General features: G+C 33.4%; 1 protein-coding gene across 1 annotated transcript in view; it reads left to right on the top strand.

Moving 5' to 3' along the window:
• The window catches only part of LOC126907078 (THAP domain-containing protein 11-like), a 33,799-nt gene extending 9,139 nt beyond the window's left edge, over positions 1–24,660 (top strand). The window contains exons 2-4 of the mRNA XM_050688104.1: positions 119–249; positions 22,518–22,862; positions 23,702–24,660. Of these exons, the coding sequence (XP_050544061.1) occupies positions 22,625–22,862; positions 23,702–24,306 (843 nt within the window). The 5' untranslated portion in view covers positions 119–249; positions 22,518–22,624 and the 3' untranslated portion in view covers positions 24,307–24,660. The remainder of the gene's footprint in view (positions 1–118; positions 250–22,517; positions 22,863–23,701) is intronic.
• Positions 24,661–25,415: the final 755 nt, after the last annotated feature.

Here is a 25,415-nt window from a genome sequence, read left to right as displayed (position 1 = left end):
AGTGAATCAACGCGTTCATATTCTATTTAATTATGTTAAAATATTTCAATTGTCCAAAATATAAGTGGTACTTAATGTACATTGTACTGTTTAATTGGATGATTGCGTTATTTTTTAGTAATCTAAAGCTCACATTTGAAGATGAAAACGCGCCAGCACAGCAGATTGTTCTAGTCGTATGAAACCCGGCTATGTGCTAAAAAAAAATTTGTCCAATTATAATATTCAAATATGATTCATGAACGTGTGGTAAGATTTTGATTAGCTATTATTAAGAAATATGTTATATTAATGTGAATTTTTAAACATTGTTTTCTATTTTTGCGTTCGATATTTTTATTTAATTTTTGAAAATTTTGAAACAAATATTTAAAAGTGAATTTCATTTTTCCTCTATTTTAACATATATTTTACAAAAAAAAGTAATCGATTTTCCCAAATATCTTTTATCAAAATAACTTAGATGGACATATTTTATCCGTGATTACCTTTAAAAATTCTAATTACTAAATTTTGAAAATCAAAAGGTTATTTTATCATTAACTATCGAGAATTCAATAACGAACCAACCGATAACCCCCACTGTTTATCAGCGGTCGTGGCCCATATTGTAATATGTAATACAGTATTGCAGTTTACTATAAAATTCTTATTTCACATGAAAGTTCTTGACTTTTTCGATAACAACCTCATTAATTCTGAAATTCAATATAAATCGATATTGTTCCTTATATATTACAATCCTTTTCGAAACTTTTTAATTTCAAATTTTCATAATGTTCAGTTATCACGATTAATTCAAATAATACGATTTTTCTTTAACCCTACAAATTAAAAAAATAGCTCCAAAGTTTGTTTTGCATACCGACGTCAGTCTTTTAATATTAATATCACGTCTTAAAAAAAAAAACTCATAAATTTTCGATAAATTATATTTCTGTTTTATAAGTTATGAAAGTACAAAAAGTACTTGTATTTTATTTTTGACAATCTTGTATATTATTCAGATACTTTTCTTAATTGTAAATAAAGAGTAATTTTTTTGTAAACTTAAAAATTTTATGAACAATTATGTAAAGTCAAATTAAGAGACAATTGGAAAAAGAGGCCTTGTAATTAAAAGTAACTAAATATCTACAGTGTCACCGATTTCTTTTTTAATTGATCAAACTATGAAGGTTAGAGTATGTCTATGTGATAAATTTGTATGCAGAATCCTTGTAAATTATGGCAAATGTCTGGTTTTCGTATAATTTACATCAAACTAGTATACAGTTCATTATGTCTCAGTAATATTACTTATTGTTACAAAGGTTTGGATTATTTACCGATCAATGTTAAAGAATATTTGTTTTATGAATCGCTTTGTTTGTCTTTTAAGAGAATTAACTATTCGTATATTATAGCAATGGATATATTGAATAAAACTACTGAAAACTGTATGTGCCAGTTGTTTTATCATTACGTCAAACGATCGTACTATACAAATAATAATAATAATAATATTATAAAACAATGCGGATTGAAAAAAAAAACGGCAAAGCAATCTGATGAATAACAAATGGCGTAGGCAACAGGCCATTTCTCAACCTTCTGACCGAACGGAATGTTGAATGACCGAAATAAGGAGATTATGTGTGTTCAAAGGACTTTGAGGCTATCATATTTCATGATATTCACAGTCTACTTGTTTATTCAACGGCTATCACGGTGTAAATGCGAAATACAGACATAACAATGAATGAATGAACGGTGGAACCGATGATTGTAATTTATTCCAAAAAAATTTTCCCTTTTGTTTAACGTGCCTAAAAAGCGGTGTCTAGTGCCAAAAACAATATCATTAATTTTTTTTTTTTTTTTTGTACGCACACAAATACGACTGCCGATTATATTAGATAAATAAAAAATTACTTAAACATTCAAAACTTGTAGTAATAATGAAGACTAGAATACCCGAAGAGGTATTCTAGAAAAGCCCGAGAGTTTTGCTAATAATGTGTAGGAAATTATTATTGTCTTCGCTAATCGCTGGTGACGTATAGTTATTAGGTTATAAAAACGAAACGCATAACGTCTAGCTCAGTAAAATATCATTTCTTTTATGAAAAATTTAATAATTAACGACGAAAGAGTGTCACTTTACAAATCAAAATGTTTAAATCCACCAGTGTTTTACCAATAGATAGCTTATTTCATTAGGTTAGCTTTTAAAAACTCATATGACGTTCTAGTCAGATATAAAACATTATTAAAGTAATGAGTAAAAATTCTAGCAGTAATTACAAGACAATAGCCTTTTTGAATGTGTTGTAAGAAAAACAACAAGTTATCTACAATGTTTTAAATGTTGTGAACAATCCCCCCATTTAAAAATTTTTAAATGTTTCCTTTTACATAAAAAAAAAGTCTTAGTATTTTATATTGGAAAAAATCTAATACTATAAATAATAGTGTTTTTATTAACGTTATCGCGAAAAAATCTGACGGAAAATATCTAATTTTATTAGTTTTCTTAATTTTTTGCTCTAAGCTATTGAGTTTTAATTTGAGACTTCCTTTCCAAAAGTGGTCGTACAACTCAGGTACTTATTAATATCTAAACCTTGGAGACAAAATCAGTTTCTTATCACAGTAACTCAACTGTTTTTAGTTACAATCAATAGAAATTAGGCAATGTTTTAAAGTATTAGGAGATTACAAAATGATTAATGTGTATATCGAAACTTTTTTAAAAATAAAAATAAAATACTTATACATACGGAAGCCCAATTAGATACTTGTAAAACGATTTGAGAACGGTAAACTAGCTAACTGATTCAATGAATTTATGATGTTAGAGATGATCATCCTCGTTGTGTAACATTACGACCGATAAATGAAACCAACGAAAGTATAATTTGGTCTCTAGGTGCCAAATTTTAGATTGATTACAACGTTTGTGACTGGTTTATTATAAAGCAACAGGCTGTACTGAATTTTTACACAAAACGAAAGCCTGTTTCAGAGTACGTTTTTTACGTTTAGGCACACTCATGTCGCTCCAAGGGTTTTTTGGGGCACAGGTCTGTAATGATTTTCATTCACAAAATTACTTGTGCACATGTATATTATTATAATTATTGTTTGCCGGATCGGACTTACTGATCGATCGGCTCGGTGGTTGAGCAGTAGACATCATGAACTTCAAAATATCCTAATGGCTGTTAAATGAATTCATGCATAATTTAAGCACAAATTAAAATTTTTGGTACATTTCCAAACGCATGGCCTAGAGACTCGTTTTCGGTGGCATACGTTGTCTGTTGCGGCGACCTCGGCCCGTTCCATATTTTCTAGTTTTTAAGACGTTCAATTACCTCTTAAAGTTGCCCCCCCGTAAAATAACACGACTCTTGATTTCCAACCGTTTGCTTCATCGACGTCACTCGAATCTGACGTCGATATTATACAACCGGTCTCATCTCGCGAATTTCCGACCGGTTTCGGGCACAACATTTTCGGGGGTCCCATTTACTTGATTTTTTAACGCAAATAACCGATTTATTAAACGCGGCAATTCATAAATAATTAAAGTATGCTCAGGGTCGGTTTTTTCTGTCAATTTTTTTACACGTACCTTGTATTATAAACGTTGATTAACAAATATAATGTCATAAAAACTTGTATCAGCTGCCTCTAGAAGTCAATTCTTACACTCGCCTGTTTTACGGAATGCGAAATGATATTTGCATTCGCCCAAATCGATAATTTGTTAAGTGATCGTGACATAAACGTTGCTGAAATCATTTCAACACGTCGCTCTCCGTCTTTTCCTGTCAATTATCGTTAATGCATTTGAGGTGTACGCTTGCGAGTATTTGACCGCCGAAATAAAAAACATTGCTCGTAAAACAGGAGCGCATAGTCCACCGCCTTCGAATTTATGGCCCGTGTGCGGAACAATTATTAATAGTAGATAGATAATTTATTCGTGTACACATTATACGCGGCGGTCATTTCACACGAACACGCAATTTAATTTTGGGTTAACGGCCCAGACGGCCGAGTTTTTTCATTGTCGTTTGGGTTTTTATTAAAACCCCTTTGATAAGTCCAAAACCGGAATTCACGATAGCGGAATGTGCACGACCATTGTTTTCCACTGTACGCGTACGCATATGGTCGCGCCCTTGAGACATCTCCGGAGTGGATGCTGCTGCTGCTTCTATACGGTGACTCTCTCGAAATTCCAAAGACAAACAGTTCCCGGAAACGCACGTGACGAACCTAAAAGACCTACCGGCGACTACGTCTGGTTGGAGTCGCTAGTTGTCAAAACCGTCGCCGTCGATTGTTTTATTATCGAAAAAAGAATAGCGACAACTTTCATAATAATGTGTTCGGCTAAACACCTCGAGACAAACAGGTCGTTTGCTTTTGAGGTCCCGCAAACATTACCTCGTTAATGCGATTATTGAACACAGTCCACTCGGACATTACAATATTTTTGCGATGGACGTGCTTTAGGTTTACCTGTACCGCACACGGTCTTGTTTGAAGTAGAATTCTGCGCACTTGGCGCATTTAAAAAATAAAACAAATGGAAACAGAGGATACCAGTTTGGGACACCCGAGATGAGCGTTAATATAATACAACCGAACCGCGAAACAAAGAGTTGATCGTTTTTATAAATGGAAATTCGTGACGTCAAGGAATGCGGCGCCGGAAGCTGGTTTGCATTGATCTCGAATCCTTTATTCTTATACACACAAAATCGTGTAAGACGCAGTAATGATGATAACCGACCGTTCTACAGGCAATCTGTAGAATGATAACACAATTAATTCGTATCCAATAACAATACGCGTTGTCTATTTTCATAAGCTTTGGCAAAAATGGTTGATCGTTCGCTAGCCTATTCGTTTTGTTGACGGAGAATATAATAATAATTATTCGATATTTTTTTGACATTGACCTTGGATATAAACATGTAACCTTAATATATATATATTCATTGAAACGCATATAATTTAAGTCAAAGTTCTTTTACAAGGTCGTCGGCGTATAAATCGCATTTGAAACTAATAAATTTTACAACGCGCCACACGGTTCAACTTTTATCCGTGCGCATTAAAAAAATTAAAAGAATTTTCATTTGAGATGTCGTTTAAACGTTTGGACATTAACGGACGTGTCAAATGCAGCCGAAAGTAAAATGAAAAACTTGTCCGACGAATCTTTTTTTAGTGTTTTAATTACTCCAAAGCCAAAGTTCAAGGCGGTACAACGACGCCGCGGTCGTTACTATTCCAATTATGTAAGTGGCGCGCGACGCATTTCGACCGAGTCATTTAATGGGAACGTTCAAAAGTCGTGTCGGAACGCATTCCGTGTAAAAAACCGTGCTCTTTAAAAATCGTGTTATCCGCTTCACAGGGATGCGTAACGCCACACATTGTACTCCGGTCGGGTGTAATGGCGGCGTACCATTAAAAAAAAAAAATGTGTACCGCAATACATCACATCGTGTTGTACGCTCCGGATGAATTATTAACGTGCGACGGTGACGAGAAAAGAGCTTGTCGGGTCCTACGTATGAAAAATCAGTTGTAGGTGGTTTTTGGACGAGCCAGGAGCCGGTGGCTCAGAAATAGAAGAGATGTAAGCAACGCGTGGGATTTTAAATGCGCCGCACGCGTTAAGTTCAAGGCGCCGAGGAAAATATATGTTTTTCGGTTAATTATAGAAGTGTTTTTTTAGACGCGCGCGCTGTGGACGTTCAGCTGTACGAGCAAAACGTACAGCAACACGGTCGTATGGCTGCAATGTTGGCGGAATATTAGTCGGCAAAACGGTTGACATTGGTCAACAATATCAACGAGTCGAAAAACGGATAGGGAGCGCTAGGTCATGTCTAAAACTACAAAGTACGATCAGGTTTTTTTGTTCGTCCTGTACATTACCATAACTTGATCATAAATTATAGTTTATGCGTATCGCACAGCAAAAATAACATCGAGTTCATTGTTTTACCGTAGAATTTCGTTCGATCGCCGGTCGGCGATAAATTTGGTCTGTAATGATTTGGAAGTAGTCTCATCATTTGCTGGTTTTTTTTAAACCAAAACGTATTTTTTTATCGAATCGCATTTACCGGTGGTTCCGTTACGTTTAAACAGTCGATGATTATTATTTGGCGAGTTTTCGATTTATTGACTTACTAATGACAACATGATCTAATAATTCTGATAGATAACTACTCGCTATATGACGACAAGTCTTAAGTTTGTAATGCATCCGATACAAGTCATGAAATTGATACCCTCGGCGTTATTTTACATATTTTCGGCACACTTATTTAAACCCGACACGTGTAAATATCATCAATTACGGTTACTATAAAGTCATTGAAATTCTGTTAACGATACCTTACTATGTGCATTGACCAAAAAAATAATTATTACAATAAAATCGTGTCAATGAAATAGTAAACGATTATTTTGTAATACATTCACGTTAACGTGTTCGACATTTACACGTATCTTACAGCCCACGCGTGTCTTCAATTCAAATTCAACGTTATAGTGCTTCATTTATGTACACAATGTAAATGATATACGTACATGTGAATATGAAAGCAGATTACTCAGTTCGTACACACCACTTCATTTACATGTGTTATTTATTAAATATTTAATAAATATAAATTAAGTCATGTATGAATTACAATGTCGAATGAAATTCAAACTTATGTCAAAGTTTACACCTTCAAAGAACTCTGTGCCGAAATTTTGTTCTATGGAAAAAGTATGACAAATCATAAAACGAAACTTTGGTACTTATTACTTTGTAGGTATGAATTATGAGGCTGTCCATACTTTTCCATTGGCTCAAGTGAAAAAACATTGCACTTTTGGATGTTTTTTTTGAGGGATGAAACTAGGGAAGCTTAGTCCTCTAGTAGAGCAGGAATATAAACGAAGTGAAATTAAGTTAACTCATTTCCTCCAAATCGAATTGTAGAATAGAACTTTTACCTTACATTTGTATTATAATCAAATAAAGTTCACTATAATTATAACAATTAATGTGAAATTTTAACTGTGGAATCCCACCTGGTCAAGTTAGGCGCTTTCGTTAGACATTTATCAATTAGAAATTAATAGCTTTGAATTATACGATTTAAAATCAATCTAGTGCCGTACAAACTGCATGAGGGTGAATTCCCAGAAAACGTCCGCTGCCTCATCGAGATGACAACACTTAAACAACCGGCAAATAATATTTCATAATCTTATTATTGCCGTTGTGAATACGCAATTATCATTGCGGTCGTCTTCTCTCGATTATAACTCATACAATGTGAAAATAAACAAGGTGTGTTGGGCGGTAAACGAAGAGGAAAGTTACCGAACGATTAACGAGACCGGCTTGGGTCGGTAGGCAAAATGATGTACAGTGTATTTATTTCTATTTTATTGGTAGCCGTTAAAGTTTTGGCAAAAAAAAAAAACAGCCGAGCGCTACATTGTGTACACTGAGAGTGTGGAATGCACGTGGAACATAAATTATACAAGCACCAGACGCGAGCGTATGAAGACTTTATTATTGTACATGTATACACATTTGCCAATGCCGAAAGAATGTGAAAATCATCGTGGGAAAGAGTTTACGCTAATTGGAATGAAATTTTAAAATTGAAAAATAAACCACATATAATAAAGACAAATGATTGCGGCCTCTAAAATTCTTTCGGTCGACATTAATAGTTTTCGGTTTATAAATGAAATCGTATACTAAACACTCGGCGCGTTTAGTTGCGTGTACCGGGAAGTGATTTTATTATCCTTTTATTTTTTTATCTAGAAAATAACAATTTATAACATGGTAATATATTGGAAATTTACAACGTGCGAGGCCTTAATATTTCTGACACCGTATGTGTGCTAGCAAAAAAAAAAAAAAACTGTTATTAATTTTATTACGAAATTTCTATTTTTTTTTTTTTTTTTAACTGGTCTCATGAATGAATTTACACGGTGGTACGCTTTTATTACAATTCCTACTAAAATGTATTTGCGGACGCATGTCACGTAGTTTACACATTGAACTTTGAAAATATTCTTACACGCTACTAAACAGCAAAATATAGTCAAAAAGGCATGTGGAGAATAATTCATTTCAAGACTAGGAACAAAAAAGAACAACCGCCTATTTAGCTAGGGATTTCATTAGAAATAATGACAGATTATTGTTCGTAAAAAATTCCCCAGATCGACTCCTAAGCTATCAAGTGTCAACACGGCTGTGATTAATTCATTTTGATTAGAACGGAGCAAAAACATCTTAGCATTGTTGAATGATTATCGAGCGGATGTGAATATTTTTTCAGCTTGAGCAAATATTTCATGGGAAATTATTTCGCTGTTAAATTGTTGAAAATTCTGTATTAATATTTATTTAATTTGTGTGGAGTATCATATTCCCAACTAAGTAAATAAATTTGCAAAAAAAAAAACATTATTGTTTAATTATATTATCGAAAAACCGGTTGATAACTTGTGTAAACGCATAAATTAAGTACTGTGGGTAAAAAAAAAAAGTAGCATCTCAGAATTTTCGGGTTTTTATCAACATCGACGATCGTTAATTTAAAAATGCTTCACGACGACGTCACCTCCCTTTTCGGAGTACGTCTAGTCGGCTGCGATAATGTACAGACTGCGGGTGTTCACATGCGCCGGCACTCGTATGTCAAAGATAATCGATTTTGGTAGATTACTTAGTAAGTCAGGAAAAAAAATACATATTTTGGTAATTATATTTCAAAGTACAAATAGTTGATTAGATAAGTCTGTCGTGTCACGAGTACACATCGGATCAATGGGAACGTCATTGATAGTCATTCACATGCCGACACCGCCGCCGTTTTTCGGTTACTGATAAAAACAGACGCCGCCCGTTTCCTCCATTCAATTATTAATTCTCTGCGATTACGAAATGCCTACAGAAAATAATTATGAAAAAACTTACATGCAGCTTTAATGTGCCAATGTGACATATAATCAAATAGTAATGTTTTTTCAAGTACTTCGGCATATTACTACTAATTAATGGTGGATTAAAACGTTCGATAAATTTTTTTTTGAATTTATAAGGTCAACGGTTCATTGAAAAACTTTTTGTTATTTTCGAGAAAAAAATATAATTACATAACTTACACGTTAGATTATATTCATAACCATACTCTTTCCCATTTAAGACCAATGTAATGTAAAATAAACAAAGCATTTCTACTTATGGCGTAGGAAAAAAGTAAACGAAGAGGGCAAAGTTAGAAAAATACGATCAATTTCCCCGAATAATAACTTTTCAGAAAAACCTAATAGAATAATATTTGTGTAGTAGGCGGATTAGTTGACACACTATTTACATTTTTTGCTCTAGTATTAATATATTTCAGATACGGTGATGAAACTCCACAGGTACCTCCAATAACACATAGACTTTAATATTACACATTTATTTTGTCTGTAAATAAAAATGTTAAAAATACAATAGGTGTCAACTTACTCTTTTGACGGGGCAAGTTGATACAATACAAATCATATCTATATTTATGGTTAAAAAGATTACATTTATGTAAAACTTAAATAAACATAATCTCTTAGCATTCTGTGGAAGTATTATTTTGGCGATTTATTCGTAAGAACCACACGGCGAGGCTTGGGAAGTGCCCTTAAATTAAAAAAGAAAATTGTACAAAGTTTACTAAATATGTAACATGAGCGGAGTATACATTATAAATATACACTAGTTCGATCTGTACCCACCTGTGCTACATACCTATTCTATGTTATTAAAATGATTGTAACTCAATAAATATATATTCTAAAATAATTATTGATTCATTAAAATTTCTTTTAAGATAAGAGCTAAAAAATGACTGTTTTGAAATTTCCGAAAAATTAAATTATATTTTTTCTGATTAGAGACAAATAATTATTTGTTTTATTTCATTATTAAAAAAAAAGTAACGCAAAATATTTACTGGATCAATAGTCATTGAATATGTTAAAACCTGGTGGGGCACTCTGTATGGTAATTATATAGATTTTTACAGTGACTGATATATTTCATATTCCAAATATTTTTATGTGATTTTATTTCAACTGAGGTATAATATTCTTAAAACAATATACCTCCAAAATCGTGATGGCTCCCTTAATGTTGGCCTTAGGCAATTGTTCCAAGTAGCCTCCTATGTAGACGAGTCACTGGGGGTATATTGATTAACTTGCTAATTTTTAAAAAATTTTCTCACTCTCAGTAAAGAACTAATTAATTTGATAATTTATTAGATAAAGTAATATTGAGGTTCATAAATTTAGATTTTAAACGACATATATTTATGTCAACTTACATTAAAGATCAGGTTTAGGTTTTATGGCCAAAATAAGCCCAATATTAAGGTTATAATTCATTAATCTCTAAACGCTGTCCTGTTCTTTACCTATTTTTTAAGCGACCAATAAATGTGTGTCAATTTGTGTCAATATGCGCTAGTTGTTATTCAACTTTTTAAAAATAATCGGTTTTTATGATAAATTATTGCTAAAGTAATAAAAAAATACAAATCGTAATCTTTGATTTGTGGTATGAAAATTTAGTTAATGTTAAAATTTATATTACTTTGTAAAATATACGTTTATCAAAAAACGTTTGACATTTACTGTTTTACCTCAACATTTTATTTTTTGTGATAAATGAATGAAAATTTGATAATATGTCAATGACTCCTTAATAACATGATAAATCAAATAGTACATTTAGATTTTGTCTAACTTAAATTTGTTGAAAAATATTTCATCTGTGTCAACTAGCTTCGGTCTCCCCTAGTCTTTATTTAAATGATTATTCATTATGTTAAATATTATTCAAACTGAAAACTAAATCGTTAAACAATTCAATAACTATGTTACATTGTATGTATTGATAGACGTAATTAATCAATTTTTAAAATCATATAATATATATAAATGATTCTGCTTTTAAAAACAAATTATAAGTGCACCATAACTAAACGTTGTCTATACTTATCTAGCTCTTCAGTTTTATTAGTACAGGTGAATATTTATTCATTACATTGTATTCTTATTTTTTGAATAATTTGTTTGAAAATAATGACAAAAAAGCTTTAAAATTCCGAATTATTTCCCATATCGAGTCAACAGCTTTTAATTATTTTATTAAGTACCCATTTTAATAATTTCTTATCATTTCAAACTGGGAGATCTTTTCTAATTGAATCATTACTACAATACCATCTTTGAATTTTATAAAAATAATTTATTTAAATTGTATAACTTCTATTAATGAGTTACTTTGTTTGAGTACTCCTTGTTTATTACCTATAAATATAAAACATTTTTTACAAAAAAAAAAAAACTCGTATTTACTAAGTATTGAAACACTTTTGGTAAATTAATTTAAGAGGCTATACGTTAACATATTTTTTCAATACTCAATCACCTTAGACGACTGGGTCCATTGTTCCATTTTTCTATACGGCAAAAGTTTGGAGATTACTCTGAAATTACTGAATGTACTGTCACGGTACAAATGATAAGATTTTTATTTATAATTCGTTCACGTTCAATGGATCTATCAATTTTTAGTATATGAACATACATAATACAATTTATATTTATATAATTGAATTCCTACACGAATGTTATTCTTTTGAAATTTGAAGTTTGCACTATGTATATAATAAATAAATGCGTTCATTAAGAAAACGATAAAATCAGTTAATTGTGTTTTTAATTAGTGTGGTCATAAATACGAATTGACTTCTCCGATATGGTGTAATGTCGACGTAGAATATATGACTATATATTTTCTGTGGTGCTCATGTTCAACCCTTAAACTGTACTTGAACATTTTTCTATGCTGTTTTGATAGATTATATTCAAATAAATCCATTTAAAACGTGTATTTATAACGAATTGTTGAGAAAATTGTGCAAACGTTACTTGCTGACCCTCGTTAATTAATTATTTTTCGAAATGTGATTTTTTCACAGACGTTATTTTTGTTCTACTTCTCCGATTTAAGTGTTACTAAGTCAATATATGACGGAATGTCCATTCGCGCTTGTCTATAGTTTATTAGAAGACATTTGTCAAGCTTTTATGACATTGAAATAGATCGGTTGAGTTTTTAATGAATATTTGCCATTGATTTCAATATTGTACTATATCGCAGTAAATTGGTTTATAAAAGGATAAATAACAGTACCTATAAATCGTACTCTAAGTTGACAGAAAAGGTGGGATAATACCGAAAACCGAAAGATCTTTTATTCTCCTTCCAGTCGGGTTGTCCAGCGATATCTCGTACTCATCTAGAAGTTTTTCTTATTAAACCATCGTACGGTCAGTAACACTGCGTGATACCGCAGTCCCTGTACCTAATTGAAATCGGTTAAGATCGTTTTTTGTTTCGTTTTTACCTGCTCTCGGTCGTACTTCTCAGATGTTGCCCCCATATCAAAAAATCACATACCACAAAACTGTACAATGTATGGGAGACGCCTACGGTACATTGATAATTACACTCTATTATCACACTCTACATACTGTTGAATAATGGATTGTGTACTTATCGGCTGACACGCCGAACGGTACCCGACCGTCAGCGTGAAAAAAGGTACTCGGAAAAGTGTTTCACAAAGTAAGGGGTGGGCAATCAGGCAATGACAACGCCCGCATAATATTATCGTAACTGTTTTACTGTTGCCGCTATGGGCCGGGTGAACAACGTCACCTCGTCTTTTGTTAACGCTTATTATATAACAGCCAACAAAGCTCCCGGTCGTGGTTGCAGTTTTCCCACGAACCCTTCGGCCAGGTGTAGTGCTGCGTATATGTCACAAGCGTATGCGGTGTATTGTTAATATCAATTTAATATCAACCGTACCGCACCGTCGAGTTAAACAGTTCTATTTGTCGATTTAATCTTTCCGAAATGTTATTGGATATCGGTTGCCATTGAAAGTTTCCAATGGACGCCGCCGTCACTCTCATAAAAAAAACAAACTTGTGAGTGTTGTATGCAATCGAACGAGTCCATAAAAGAGCGTTTACAGTAAATTTTGTTATTGTTAATCGTGCGATTTGTATTAACGCGGCACACTGTACAAATGTATTACTTCGAAAAGCTTAGGCCTGACGGTTTACTCAGTTGAAATTTCAAGTAAAAAACCGCAAGCTATAAATCGCAGTGTTTTCCGCGACGTTTCTTTTTATAATGGAAATGTTTGTTGGCGAAGAACATTTTGTGATTTACGACTCGATGTCGTATTAATTTTGAATAAAAATATATTACCGAAAACGATAAAGGTCAGGAAAATCAGTCTGCCGGCGTACATAATTCGACAAATAGAAAGTTGTTACGATGGCGTTTTGATTTACAGTAAAAACAATTAACTGCATGCGGGCCCATATATTAATCGTTGACTTTTAAACAGTAAATGATTTATTGGCGAGACAAATTTTTTAAATTTACCATTTATTTTCACGGCGAGCCGGCTGAACGTATTCTTAGCGTCTCGCGATCGCCGCTGAATAAGTGATCGGTACCTGCGCGTTAAAAGTACCGCGGACAGGACGACATGGGTATTTGTAATTATCAGAGACCGATCAGGTAACGGGTCCAAAGAACAGATTCCGAGTACTTAACGATCGGATTTAGCCAACGCGTAATTTATTAACGCAACAACCCCGTCCGAGACCCTGTAGAGTGTGACGACGGCTAATTGAAAACGGTCATGGCCCATGGGGGCTGGCCAACTTTTTCGGCGCGTGCCGACCACCCTCATGAACGCGTTGTTGTTATTATTTCTTATTTTTATTAATAACTGTTGAATGACCCGCATACAATACACGGCCATGCGACGACGGTTTTAAAATCTCTATGACAAAGGACACCGTCGTTCGAGTGGTGGTATCAACCGACGATAAAATATGTACACGGCGCACAGTTATCACCAGTGCCGGCGGCGGTGGGAATTTCATTTCACACTTGCACACACAGAGACGCCCATTAAAAGATACACACGCATTCATAAATGTTCCACTGTTACTATGTGGCGTCCCATCGCGTCCACAAGACAATATAAACACGTTAACGGGTTTATATGTTATTCGGAAAACGAATAAGGCGATTTCAACAGTCTGTTGTTATCGCGGAACTCATTAAAGTTGATTAGACGGCACTTGCAGATAAAAGCCAATAAATTTACACGATCGTCTGCGTTGCCAAGAAGCGACTTGAGTACATTTATGTACTGTTGAAGATTTCGAGTGTCCCGCGGATTCGTAATGTTAAATATTGCGGTTAGGTTGTTAATTATTATTATTTTTTATTATTAAGTATTTCTAGAATTTTTATATTCATATTTGTATGGGTTTGATTTTTGATTGGGCTCCTACTACGTGTAAGTGTAAAAAAAAGGAGACGAGAACATCACGTGCAATCCTCTTATACTGATAATTGCTCATCTAAAAGAGTGCAATTACCGATAATCGACGAATGGCTATTTAATTTAGGCGTATTTAATGACATAAATGAATAAATTAAGTATGTTGGACGAATTAATAATACCGAGGGAAATACGTGTTTTTTGTGTGTTATAAAATTTTTCTTTTTCATCCTTCGGTTACAATTTATTTTTAAAAGACCTCGTTAATGATATAAACTAGCCATCATCAATAATTATTATGTTTATGTATAACTTCTTCTCGTGTTTACTTTTTAATTATTTTGTAAGTTGTGTCAGATAATGTGATTAAGTGCCTTTAACATCGTAATGAGCCAACGATTATTACACAACCTGCGTGAATATTTTAGTAGTTATTTTTTTTGTTATGGAAACATAGTTTTATTAACATTTAATGCCTGTTTAAATATATTTTAATACGTTAAATTAGTAGCATTGAATTTTACCACCGATCGCTGCATAACTGAATATTCAGCAGTTCTGGGTATATCTACCTAAATGAGTATCTCTAGAGCAATTGATTAATGAACTCGAACGTTTTATGAGAACGAGTTTCGACCATTGACATTTCAATATAAACCAATATGTAATACTAGCGATTGTACTCACAATCGCTTTTATCGCCGATGCGGTTAGTCAATTAGTTTTTATGTACCTGACTTACGTGTGTACTACGATAAGTGCGTGGAAAACGTTCTATAAATAGTAGGGAGTGTAGTTACCAAGCGTCTCTAGGTGTCATTTTCGTATCGTACCTGTCGGAGTCTAAATATACTAAGTACGAGCATCTGGTTTTCCAGAAAATATCAAACCACCACTGAAAAAAGTGTATAAATACAATCTCGGCGCGTCTACAGCATTGGAGACATTTTTAAAATTTTTCATTTTTGTCGGCCGTACGTCTCAGGTGAACATTGAACGCGGTCATCGTTGTACTGTTACAACGGAGTCTTCTTCCAGAGAACTCATTTCCTGTCCGGGTCCGCCGGTATCTATTGGACTGCCCTCGAATGCCTATAAATATCATTTAATTTATCGCCTGACAACACAGTGTTTTGCAAAAAATATCACATGCCTCGAACGGATAGGTGTTTCGCAATAGGCAAAAAATACATATCGTTGCAATAATAATAATCGATACGGTTATGATATAATGCGTGTACTCTGCAAACCCCTAAATTATTGCCCATAACCGTCATCTCACCCCAAGTATCAATATAATGTGATCCGCGCCATATTGTACGAGGCGAATTTCGTCGGGTGGCGGCCCTCGCGGCTACACACGGCCGCAGCTCCTTTCCTTTTCACGAGCCTCTTGTCCGACCTAACACATCAAGTCGCTCCAAATCGTACACATGTCTACTCGTGTGTGTCCCTCGTTCGTTCCATTGGAACGCGTTACACTTTTGATGATCCTATTGCGTTTTTACCGTCTTCGGGACGTCCGTGTGTATCATTTCGGCCGCGGTGACATTTTAACGGTTTGTTTATGTGGCCACAACAAGCGCGATTCCTCGAGGCACGCGTCCCGTGCACCGGGAGTGCATTATACTACGTGTTGGACGACATTGAGCGGACCGGTGGAGGTGTGCGCGTACAATGGCAGACCGCTCGTTGCCCGGTCACGTATTCCGCATTATAATATACTGCAACGTACAGCGTATTTGCCCTTTTTTTATTATTATTATTATTTTCACGACACACGTCCCGTATTTGTCACGAGCCGCCCGTCCTGCTGTGGTCATTTGTCCACCCCATTCGAGTAATGATGACTAATGACGTCGTGCATCGTGAGTAATAGCGGCTCTCCCACCGCCGCGTTTTTTAACGCCCGTTTTGCCGACCTGACCCAACTTCATGGGCTTTTGAGAGCGAATTTTCAGACAATCGTTTCTATAATAAAATGCATTTAACGACCGTTGCAATATCTGTTGACAAAACATGCACGGGGTATATGTATATTTCAACATGTAATACTACAGTAATACATATGTTATGTGAATTTTGTAATGAGTGCTGACTTTTATGGTAGTGTTCTAAAGGCCGTCCCAATATTATTATTTCCTGTCGCTGGAAAATTATTTCATTTAATACTTATTGTAAACGACAATAATATGACTATATAGAATTTTCTTATTTAAGTATTCATGCAAAATATATATTTATATGTATATCGTTTAAAAAAGTTATGGTTTAACTGATTTACGACACGTTTCCGTAGTTAACTTGGCGCCTTCGTATATAATATGTAAAAATAAGGATTTTATAGTCCCGATAACCATTGTTAAAAGAATGGCTCGTTTAGCTTTTATTGTTTTTTTTTTTTGAAACAGTACCTTAAGCCTCCACTATTCAAATTCATTCGGACAAATTATGTTCTAGTAAACAGAAACAACTGCGCCGTCTAGTTTTTAAACGAAATAAAAACATGGAGTAATATTTGTTTGTAGCAGTGTAGTAGTAATGGGGCTTATGATTAGTTATAAAAAATATATTGTTTAAACATAACGCACTGAATATTTGTTTGAGTACTTACTACTGAATAACCGTTGTAGGACGAAGAGGTTGGAGTGAATAAATACGAAAATTCCTATTCACGTATCAAAATTAGATTATCAAGTTGGAATTTTGTAATCGCCGAGTGTAAATTCAGATTAAAATTTCAAGTGGGAATTGTTTTTAGATTATTATTAGGCGAATTGTAAACACATCGTCATGATGTGAATAACGAATCTAATTGAAATATTATAACTGTCCATGTTAAATGAAATGGTTTATAGTTTTTTATTTTATTTTTATATTAGTCCGTTTTACCAAATTTTACTTGATCAATTTAATATTTTGCATGGCGATTTATTTTCGTGTTTATTTCACGTTACATTTTATTTGTATATTATACGCTTAGGTAAAGTTTTCTTTTTATATCACTTTCATAGATTAATTATTTGCAAAATGTAATAGCAATGGAAGTGGTAAAATTTGTAATTTCCAATAAAACAGAATTCAAATAATGACTTAATCGCAATTGATAAGCATCAGAAATTCGATTTTCTTTGCCGTTTACACAAAATAATAAATACAATTGTAGTAAACAATTAACCGGAGCAACTGCAGTTCAATATAAATAATTAATATATTTAACAATCTAGATTATGTTTTATCGAAAAACAACTGACTATTTATAAAAATACGAACACAAATATTTAATTAGATAACAATATCGCATTCGAAAAAACACTTTTTAACAAGCTTATTTTATAGCCATTTTTTAATTCGTAGAAGTTGTTTTTTGATAAACACGAAATCCACTGACCTGCGTACATTTTTTCATGTTAAGGAATCCGAACAACACACAGTCGCCAGTGTTTTTTATTGTTCCCGATAATTATTTGAGATTCTTCTCGGGTATAAACTTTGTTATTCGTGTACACACATAAATGGGACACTATTAAGTGTGTGATATTTACCAGTAAAACGAGTGAGCGGTCACTTTACAACGAGGACCCCCCGCAGCTACCCGTAAGGCGGACAACGGACTTATAAAAAAATATACAACCGATCGTATATATTGGTGACTTGGGCCGTGAGAGACTCGAAGGCGGCCGAGGCGCTGCGGTGTTTTACAGCTAAGAAATGGAATTATATGCGTTACATTTTGTGTGTTGATCGCCGCGACCATTGTGTGTGTGCCGAAGACGGGACGTTGAGCGCGTCTGGCGATCGAGTTGTGAGCAGCAGGACAGGCCATAACACTGTACTCGTAATAACGACATTATACACATTTTGGCCGACACAAAATTATTCGACGACTACTTTCTCTCCTGTGTCATTTTATCCTTTTTCCTATGGTTATCGACGTTGCTGTTAAACCAGTACGCCTATCCCACGTCGTTGGCCCCACGAGGGCCGTGTGAATGGACTGGTGTACTCGTCGGTACACAGTTCTCACCCCTTTTAGCGATTTTAGGGAAAAACATATAATAAGGTTATTTATTTTTTTTCAACACAGTTTTTTGTGATACCATAATGTCGACCGCCTACGAATATTCTGTGCGACGGTTGCCGGGTTCACCCTTTTTCCCCATTATACAAAAAAATAAAAACCACCGAACAATACGAAATAAATGTCAGTGTCGCTTTCAAAATTGGCTGTGTAGATTTTATCGAGTTATTTGTGAAACGTTTCGACTCGGCGCGATAAGTTCACAAATTGACGTCTTGAAAATTTGTCGGTTAATTCGTCACTTGGAATCAATTGGAGTTTTTTGTGCCGCCGCCGAATAACGACGAGGCATCGCACACACGAAATGGGCACAATTTTCCCAATAGCTGCGCGCCCAATTATAAGAAAACGTGCGACACAAACGGGCAAGTTTAAAATGCCATCGCCGAGGCATTTAGAATATAAAATTCGATGGCAATAAAATATTCTACCCTCGGCCGAGACGCGTTGGCTACGATGTGGCGGCGGGTTACTCGCCGAAAGACCATTACGATTACATTACACGATTTAACGACCCGAGTCGGAATGGCTGCAAAACTGTGCCACCTGCGCGGGCAACAACACTCGACCTCGGGCCACTCGTTTTGTATCTCTTTGGATTGGTCTTGCGACGACTTGTTCGCAGTATTACGCAACAGTAACAATTGTAGCGCATTCCGATATTGTGCGCACGCGTTTATCGAACAATGGGGCCGTTCTTTTGAGAAGCGCACAATTGACGTACAAGCCGAGACGTCGTACGGAGCGTACATCCTTTTTCTTAATGTCCCGTCCGCGTGGCTGCCATTGTAATTTTGATGATGCGGAGGGCACCGCCAACGCCTCTGCTGGTGACGATTTCGCGCGGCCACCTCGTAGACGGGACAAACAGAAGGAGGGACGCGAATCGGTGAATAATATATAAATAACAATAAGTGATGTGTGGAGCGCACATTATACGATGCCAACCGGATAGTGGAGAGAAGTAGAATATGTGTGTACCTACAAGAAGAGCGGACAAGTTTCTGGCTGCGAGGTCGAAACACATAAACGTACACGAATACAATACACGACTTCCGAACAATGAGCACATAATACCCACCTGCCTTCGACCCGCGTAATGTTTTTTGGGTTCTCCGGTTTTTCCTCCACAGACCGTTCCAACAGCACTACTCCGCGTGCAGACGCTGACCTACTCCATGACAGTTTCGGTGCACACACTCGGAGATCGTGTTGCATTACGGAAAAATACACAAAAAAAACAACATTGTAATTATCCTTTTTACGAACTTGGTGCGTGACAAAAAGATTACGGAATTCCAATCAAGTTTCGGTTTAAGATCAACTAGTCCAAACATATATATATAAGAATACATTTCAGTAGTTTTTGTTAAGCTCATCACAGACGTTTACTAGTCAGTTTTCGTACGCGACTCCTATTTAATTAAATATCACTCGAGTTTTAATTATATATAAATAAAATTACCGGTGGTGGTATACTGTCAACCGTGTAAAATAAAATGTTGCGTCGTAAAGTACGCGTCATCACTCGAGCAACAAATGTTATTATCTTACGAATTTAATACGAGTGATAAAAAAAAAATGACTATAAATTAATTTCCTTCTCGACGAATAATTTGCTTTTATTAGTAACGCTAATTTAATATTTATTTACACCGTTTACATTATTCATTCGACAACTATTGTTCACTAAGAAATACTCAAAGGTGTAAATCAGCTATAAAAATCAGTAAAACAATGTGGTTTTTTTAATTAAATTACTACACGATAACGGTTTTATTCGTTTGAATTAAAGTTAAAACAGAAAATAAATATGACGTCCTGTCAAGTATAGGTTATTTTAATTGGGCGAGGGATTCCAACAGTTTTTAGTAAAAGTGCATATCTAAAAAATCCAGCCCTTACTATGACTTATATTAATTAAGTCGTGAATATGTTTCTACTCACTATCACTAGTTTCATATATTTTTGGAAACGGTTCAACGCCGCCCGGTAAAAGTCATCGTACTTGTTGATTGTACTCTTATCTGACAGCTGCGCATCACGTATAATCCCATTTAATTGCCATTTTTCGTCTATCTCTTTTTCACTTTATTAAAACATTTATAAAACCATTGTTGAGGACTTTCTACCCAGAAAGGTACGCGTATTTGATCGTTAAAAAAATCTTGTAAATGCGTTACGAATAGAATTATGTTCAAGGATACTATTTGTTTTTAATTGAACAGACTGTGATGATCGGTCAACAAATTGCATATTAGTATTTGGCGTTTTAGTTTTTTTTACAATTTTTAGATGTCTTTGAGTAGATAATCATAGTAATCGCGTACACTACGTTTTTAGCATACCACAAAAAAATAATGCTTAGAAAACTTACCTATCTCACTGAATATTACTATACACTGTAATTGTGTTACTGTCCCACGATTTTACCGTGGAACACTTGAGGTTTAATGGATTTTTCGGTCTCATTACTAAACTGACATAAAACTTTTGATGTGCGTTACATTAACATTAAAGATTGTCGCTGGGGTGCATTGTTTCAAAGACAAAACGTGTTACGATCGTTTATTTGTTATGATATTGTTTTTTATTTTATACGTTACTCGTCATTAACACCAGCTATGGTCGTAAAAAACTGTGGTAAGACTTAATGTTTATTACTCAGGAAATAAGTTATCGCGAAGCCAGTCGCAGCCGTACGATGAACTCAAAGGTTAAGTACTATATTAATGTGTACCAGCCGCCGTCAGTTTTACGGTCTGGTCAACTCATAGTTCTTTTTTTCGTAGACTTAGGCAAAGTATAATCTTTAACGATATGTACAAACGTGTTGCCGCAGACATTTCCGAGAATCGTCAGAAGTCCGTGTTCACCGGAATCACTTTTTAAACAACTATTATTCCAGGGGCGATAAATGGATTAAAATATTGTTTTACACGCGCCAGTTCAGCTTTAACGTGCATGTCTAGCACAATAATTAAACCATTTAATCGAGTTAATTGTGTAGACGCTGCAAGGTTTGGAACGATGAAAACTTTTATTTTTAATAAGAGTAATGTGGTTTTATTGAAAAAAACGTTGCAACCAGTTGGTTTAGGGTACATGTGTCGATAAAGAACTTCAATGACGTTTTTACAGTAGGGTCATTAAGAGTGGCTCGTACAGTTTTTATTTGTAAAAAAAAAAAAGAGTAATTACCCGTGAGTACTTAATACTCTTGTATACCGATTACATTGTAAAACCCGCATATAAGTAGTCCACTTTAAACGACGGTAACACCCTGTGCGCATTTACATGAGCGAGAGGGATATAATATTAAGTGGTACCCTTTTTATACAAACCTTCGTAAGTCATTGTTTATTAAGTCATCTAAAGTGTGAATAACAAAGTGTTTACTAAGTAATAAGTACTGTTTCTACCTACTATCAACGACCACACGCAGCGATGTCGACTTCCTAGGAGGTGTCATATCATGATAATTTTAGCGAAATGAAGTAGTTGTACGCATGAGTAAAAAAGCGATTACAGCTGTTCAAAAGAAACGCATTTAAATAGATACATTGTGAATTTTCTCAACTGTTTAATTTTGAAACTGTTTAAATAATGAAAAGTAAATATACTATGGAAACGAGTTTCATATATAAATTAAATTTATACTTAAAGTATACACGAGTATGATTAAATTACCAAGATTCGTACAATTTGATTTATTCAAAACGAATTGTTCAATTATCTTATTACTAATTATTCAGCAGTATATGCTCAACACCAACATTTTTATCTTTTTCGTGTCCAGATGTCTCTTTAGAGCATAAACACATTTCTCTTAAATCTATTGAACAACATTTTAGACCTTATGTGTGTGTATATATATATATACGAAAAGGCGTCTAACACATTGTCCATCCCCACTTTTATTTATTATTACGAATATTTAGTATTGAGTATTTTCACGACATTTTTAGGTAGTTTGTTAAATTGACAAGGCACGTTCTGTGCGATAACTGTTATCGTTGGACATCAAACGTTTTTATTTTGATTACAAATTGAAGCGAGACAAATTTAAATCATAATGGACACGGCAATAGTTTGTTCTGTACCATTTTGTTACAATAAGAGTACCAACTCGAAAATCACTTTTTATAATTATCCACAAGATGAAAACCTTCGTTGTATTTGGCTAAAAAACTGTGGTATAGAAGAAATTTGTTTCAGTAATACTCATAAAATATGTGAAAATCATTTCGAAACAAAAATGTTATTGGGACCTTCAGAACTTGTGCCTAGTGCAATTCCGACTTTATTCAGTGGTAAGTAGTCAAATACAATATTATTACTGTTATGCAATGTAAAATTTTTATTTTTTTGATCGATCCATTATAAATTCGGCATCCAGGACTAAAAGTTACAGAATATTAATGTTAATAACATTTATTATTTGATATCAATAACGCTTTTTCCTATTTTATTTTGGAATTTTACAATCTGTAATAAATTTAATTACAATAAGAACAAATGATGTTAATTTTAAGTAAATATATAAAGACAGTAAGTTTTGATAGAAGAGACCAACCAGTGTTGGTACTTCATGACGTGTGAAATCGTGGATTAGTCAACCAAAGGTCGCGTCATCACCACGTTCGATTTAGGTGCCTTTTGGGGTCACCAATGATAGAGTGGACGGATAGGTCAAAGATCAAGGGGTTTTGATGGTTTAATGTTTTAGATTGTAAACGCTCGTAGAATGTTTTGGTAGTTTTTTGGACTGTTGGGATGGAGAGACCATTATGGAGGGTATCATTGGAGGCGTAAAATGGGGCTTTTGTTATTTTGCAGAAGAATTTGTTTTGGAAGGTTGGGTTGATGTTGGATGATTTGATGGATCCCTAAAGCTGGAAGTTCAAAAATGGATGTCCAAAATGGTTTGAGAAGTTTGCTTGATTAATGTTACATGAGAAAGTGGTAGTTTTTATGATAATACTAAAAATTGATTGTATTGATCTAAAAAGTAATTTTAACAATAAATTATTTATTAGATAATAATTTTGATTGAATCGTTGAACTATTAACTATTATAAATGTTTCTTTTACATTATTTATTCTTTAAATAATTTGTGATAGAATACTAAACTTTATTAAATTGTTATAGATGAAATAATAAAAAACAGAAAACTGGAAGATAGTCAAGTTGTTGTTAAATTAGAAACGGAGTCTGTAAATATTGATTTTCAGTATCAACAAAATAGCTTAGAATTTGAAAATTCTACACTTAGCAATGTAAAAAATGAGCATTCCAATAATTCTAATGGCGTAACATCAACTAAAACTAATGATCATTTTAATAAAACACAAATTGATAATTTCAGTCCTTTATTATTGAAAACTGAATTAGATGATACAAAAAGTCCTGCAAACTTTGAAAATCAATTTAAGAACGACACTATCGCAAACTCAGTAATACACTTAAAAATGGACACAACATCATATCTACCGAATAGTTCATTTTCATCAAATAATTATTACAATGAGGAACAATCAACCTCCGTACCTAATAATTCAAGAGGTGAATTTCCTCCAGACACAGAAGAAGTAAAAAATCTTAGAAATATAAAAAAAAAATTACAAATGCAATTAAAAAGCAAATCTGTATCAACATTTTACTTAAAATTAGCTAAAAAATATTTGCCTCCAGATTTATTTGAAAAAGTTAAGAGCCGTATTGAAAAACAAATAAGCGTTTTTGGTGATTTTTAAAAGCATTTATTATTAATTTTTTTAATAAAATTGAGGTACAAAAAGTACAACAAACGTAAGCAACCATGGACTTAATATATATATATATATAACACTTTTAAAGATCAATTATAACTATGAATAATTTTAATATAAATATTTTATATTTAAAACATAGGGATACCTTTTGTAATTTATGATCCTCTGATTATTATCTTTTGTCTTGAACTATATTAATATATTTATTAATAAAATTATTTTATATTTATTTTTATTATTATAGTTAAATTTTATTTAATTAATTTCATAAATAATTAGTGTAATAACATCATTGCTTTGTAAAATTACATTAATACATTTTTTTGATTATTATTATTACTTTATTTTTTAATTTCAAATCATATCTTACAATTTTTCATTTAGAAATATTCGCCGACTTTGTTCCTGTTCGCTATCGAATCGGTTAACACGCGTTAATTTTAATAAAGACAAAAAACACTACGACTCTGTATAAAATTGGAAATTGAATTGATTAGTAATGTTTGAATTATTTAGTCACGATAACCTTTTTTTTTTTTGCTTATTTAAGTTTTCTTAAATATCGATGGAAAGTAAAAAATATTCGGTGAAAAAAAAAAAAAAAAAACCTTCCTTCGAAATTACTTTTTGGTTGAATAACTGCAGATGGCAGTCTATCCAAGTTTTTGGTTAAGAAAAAAAAGTTCTTTGTACAATTATATAATTATTTAATTTAAATTATTTTGACTAATAAATTGACTAATAGAAAATTCATTCAAATATAAAGAACTAAATGATAATCAAGTTGGTTTAGAATTGAAAACAGAATCCATCAATTGTGAGTTAAAAACAAAGATGTTAATTTTGAAAATTATTTTTCAAGCCATATAATATTTGAAAAACTTTAACTTTTCTGATATTTTTAACGAAAGTCTATTCTCTGCTATTTTGTAATAGTTAAAAATCATGTAAATTGAAATTGTTTTTTAATTTCTAAGGGATGATAATCTATTAGTTATTTTTATAAGTAACTGTGGATTAGAGTATTTAAAAAACATTTTGGAAGTAAAATGTTTGTAAATGGTAATAGATTTGTGAACTACGATGAAAAC

This window comes from Daktulosphaira vitifoliae, unplaced genomic scaffold (assembly GCF_025091365.1).
Source record: "Daktulosphaira vitifoliae isolate Bord-2020 unplaced genomic scaffold, ASM2509136v1 Scaffold_5, whole genome shotgun sequence".
NCBI lineage: Eukaryota > Metazoa > Arthropoda > Insecta > Hemiptera > Phylloxeridae > Daktulosphaira > Daktulosphaira vitifoliae.
The sequence above is the reverse complement of the archived record's forward strand: the minus strand, read 5'-3'. Positions and strand labels throughout refer to the sequence as shown.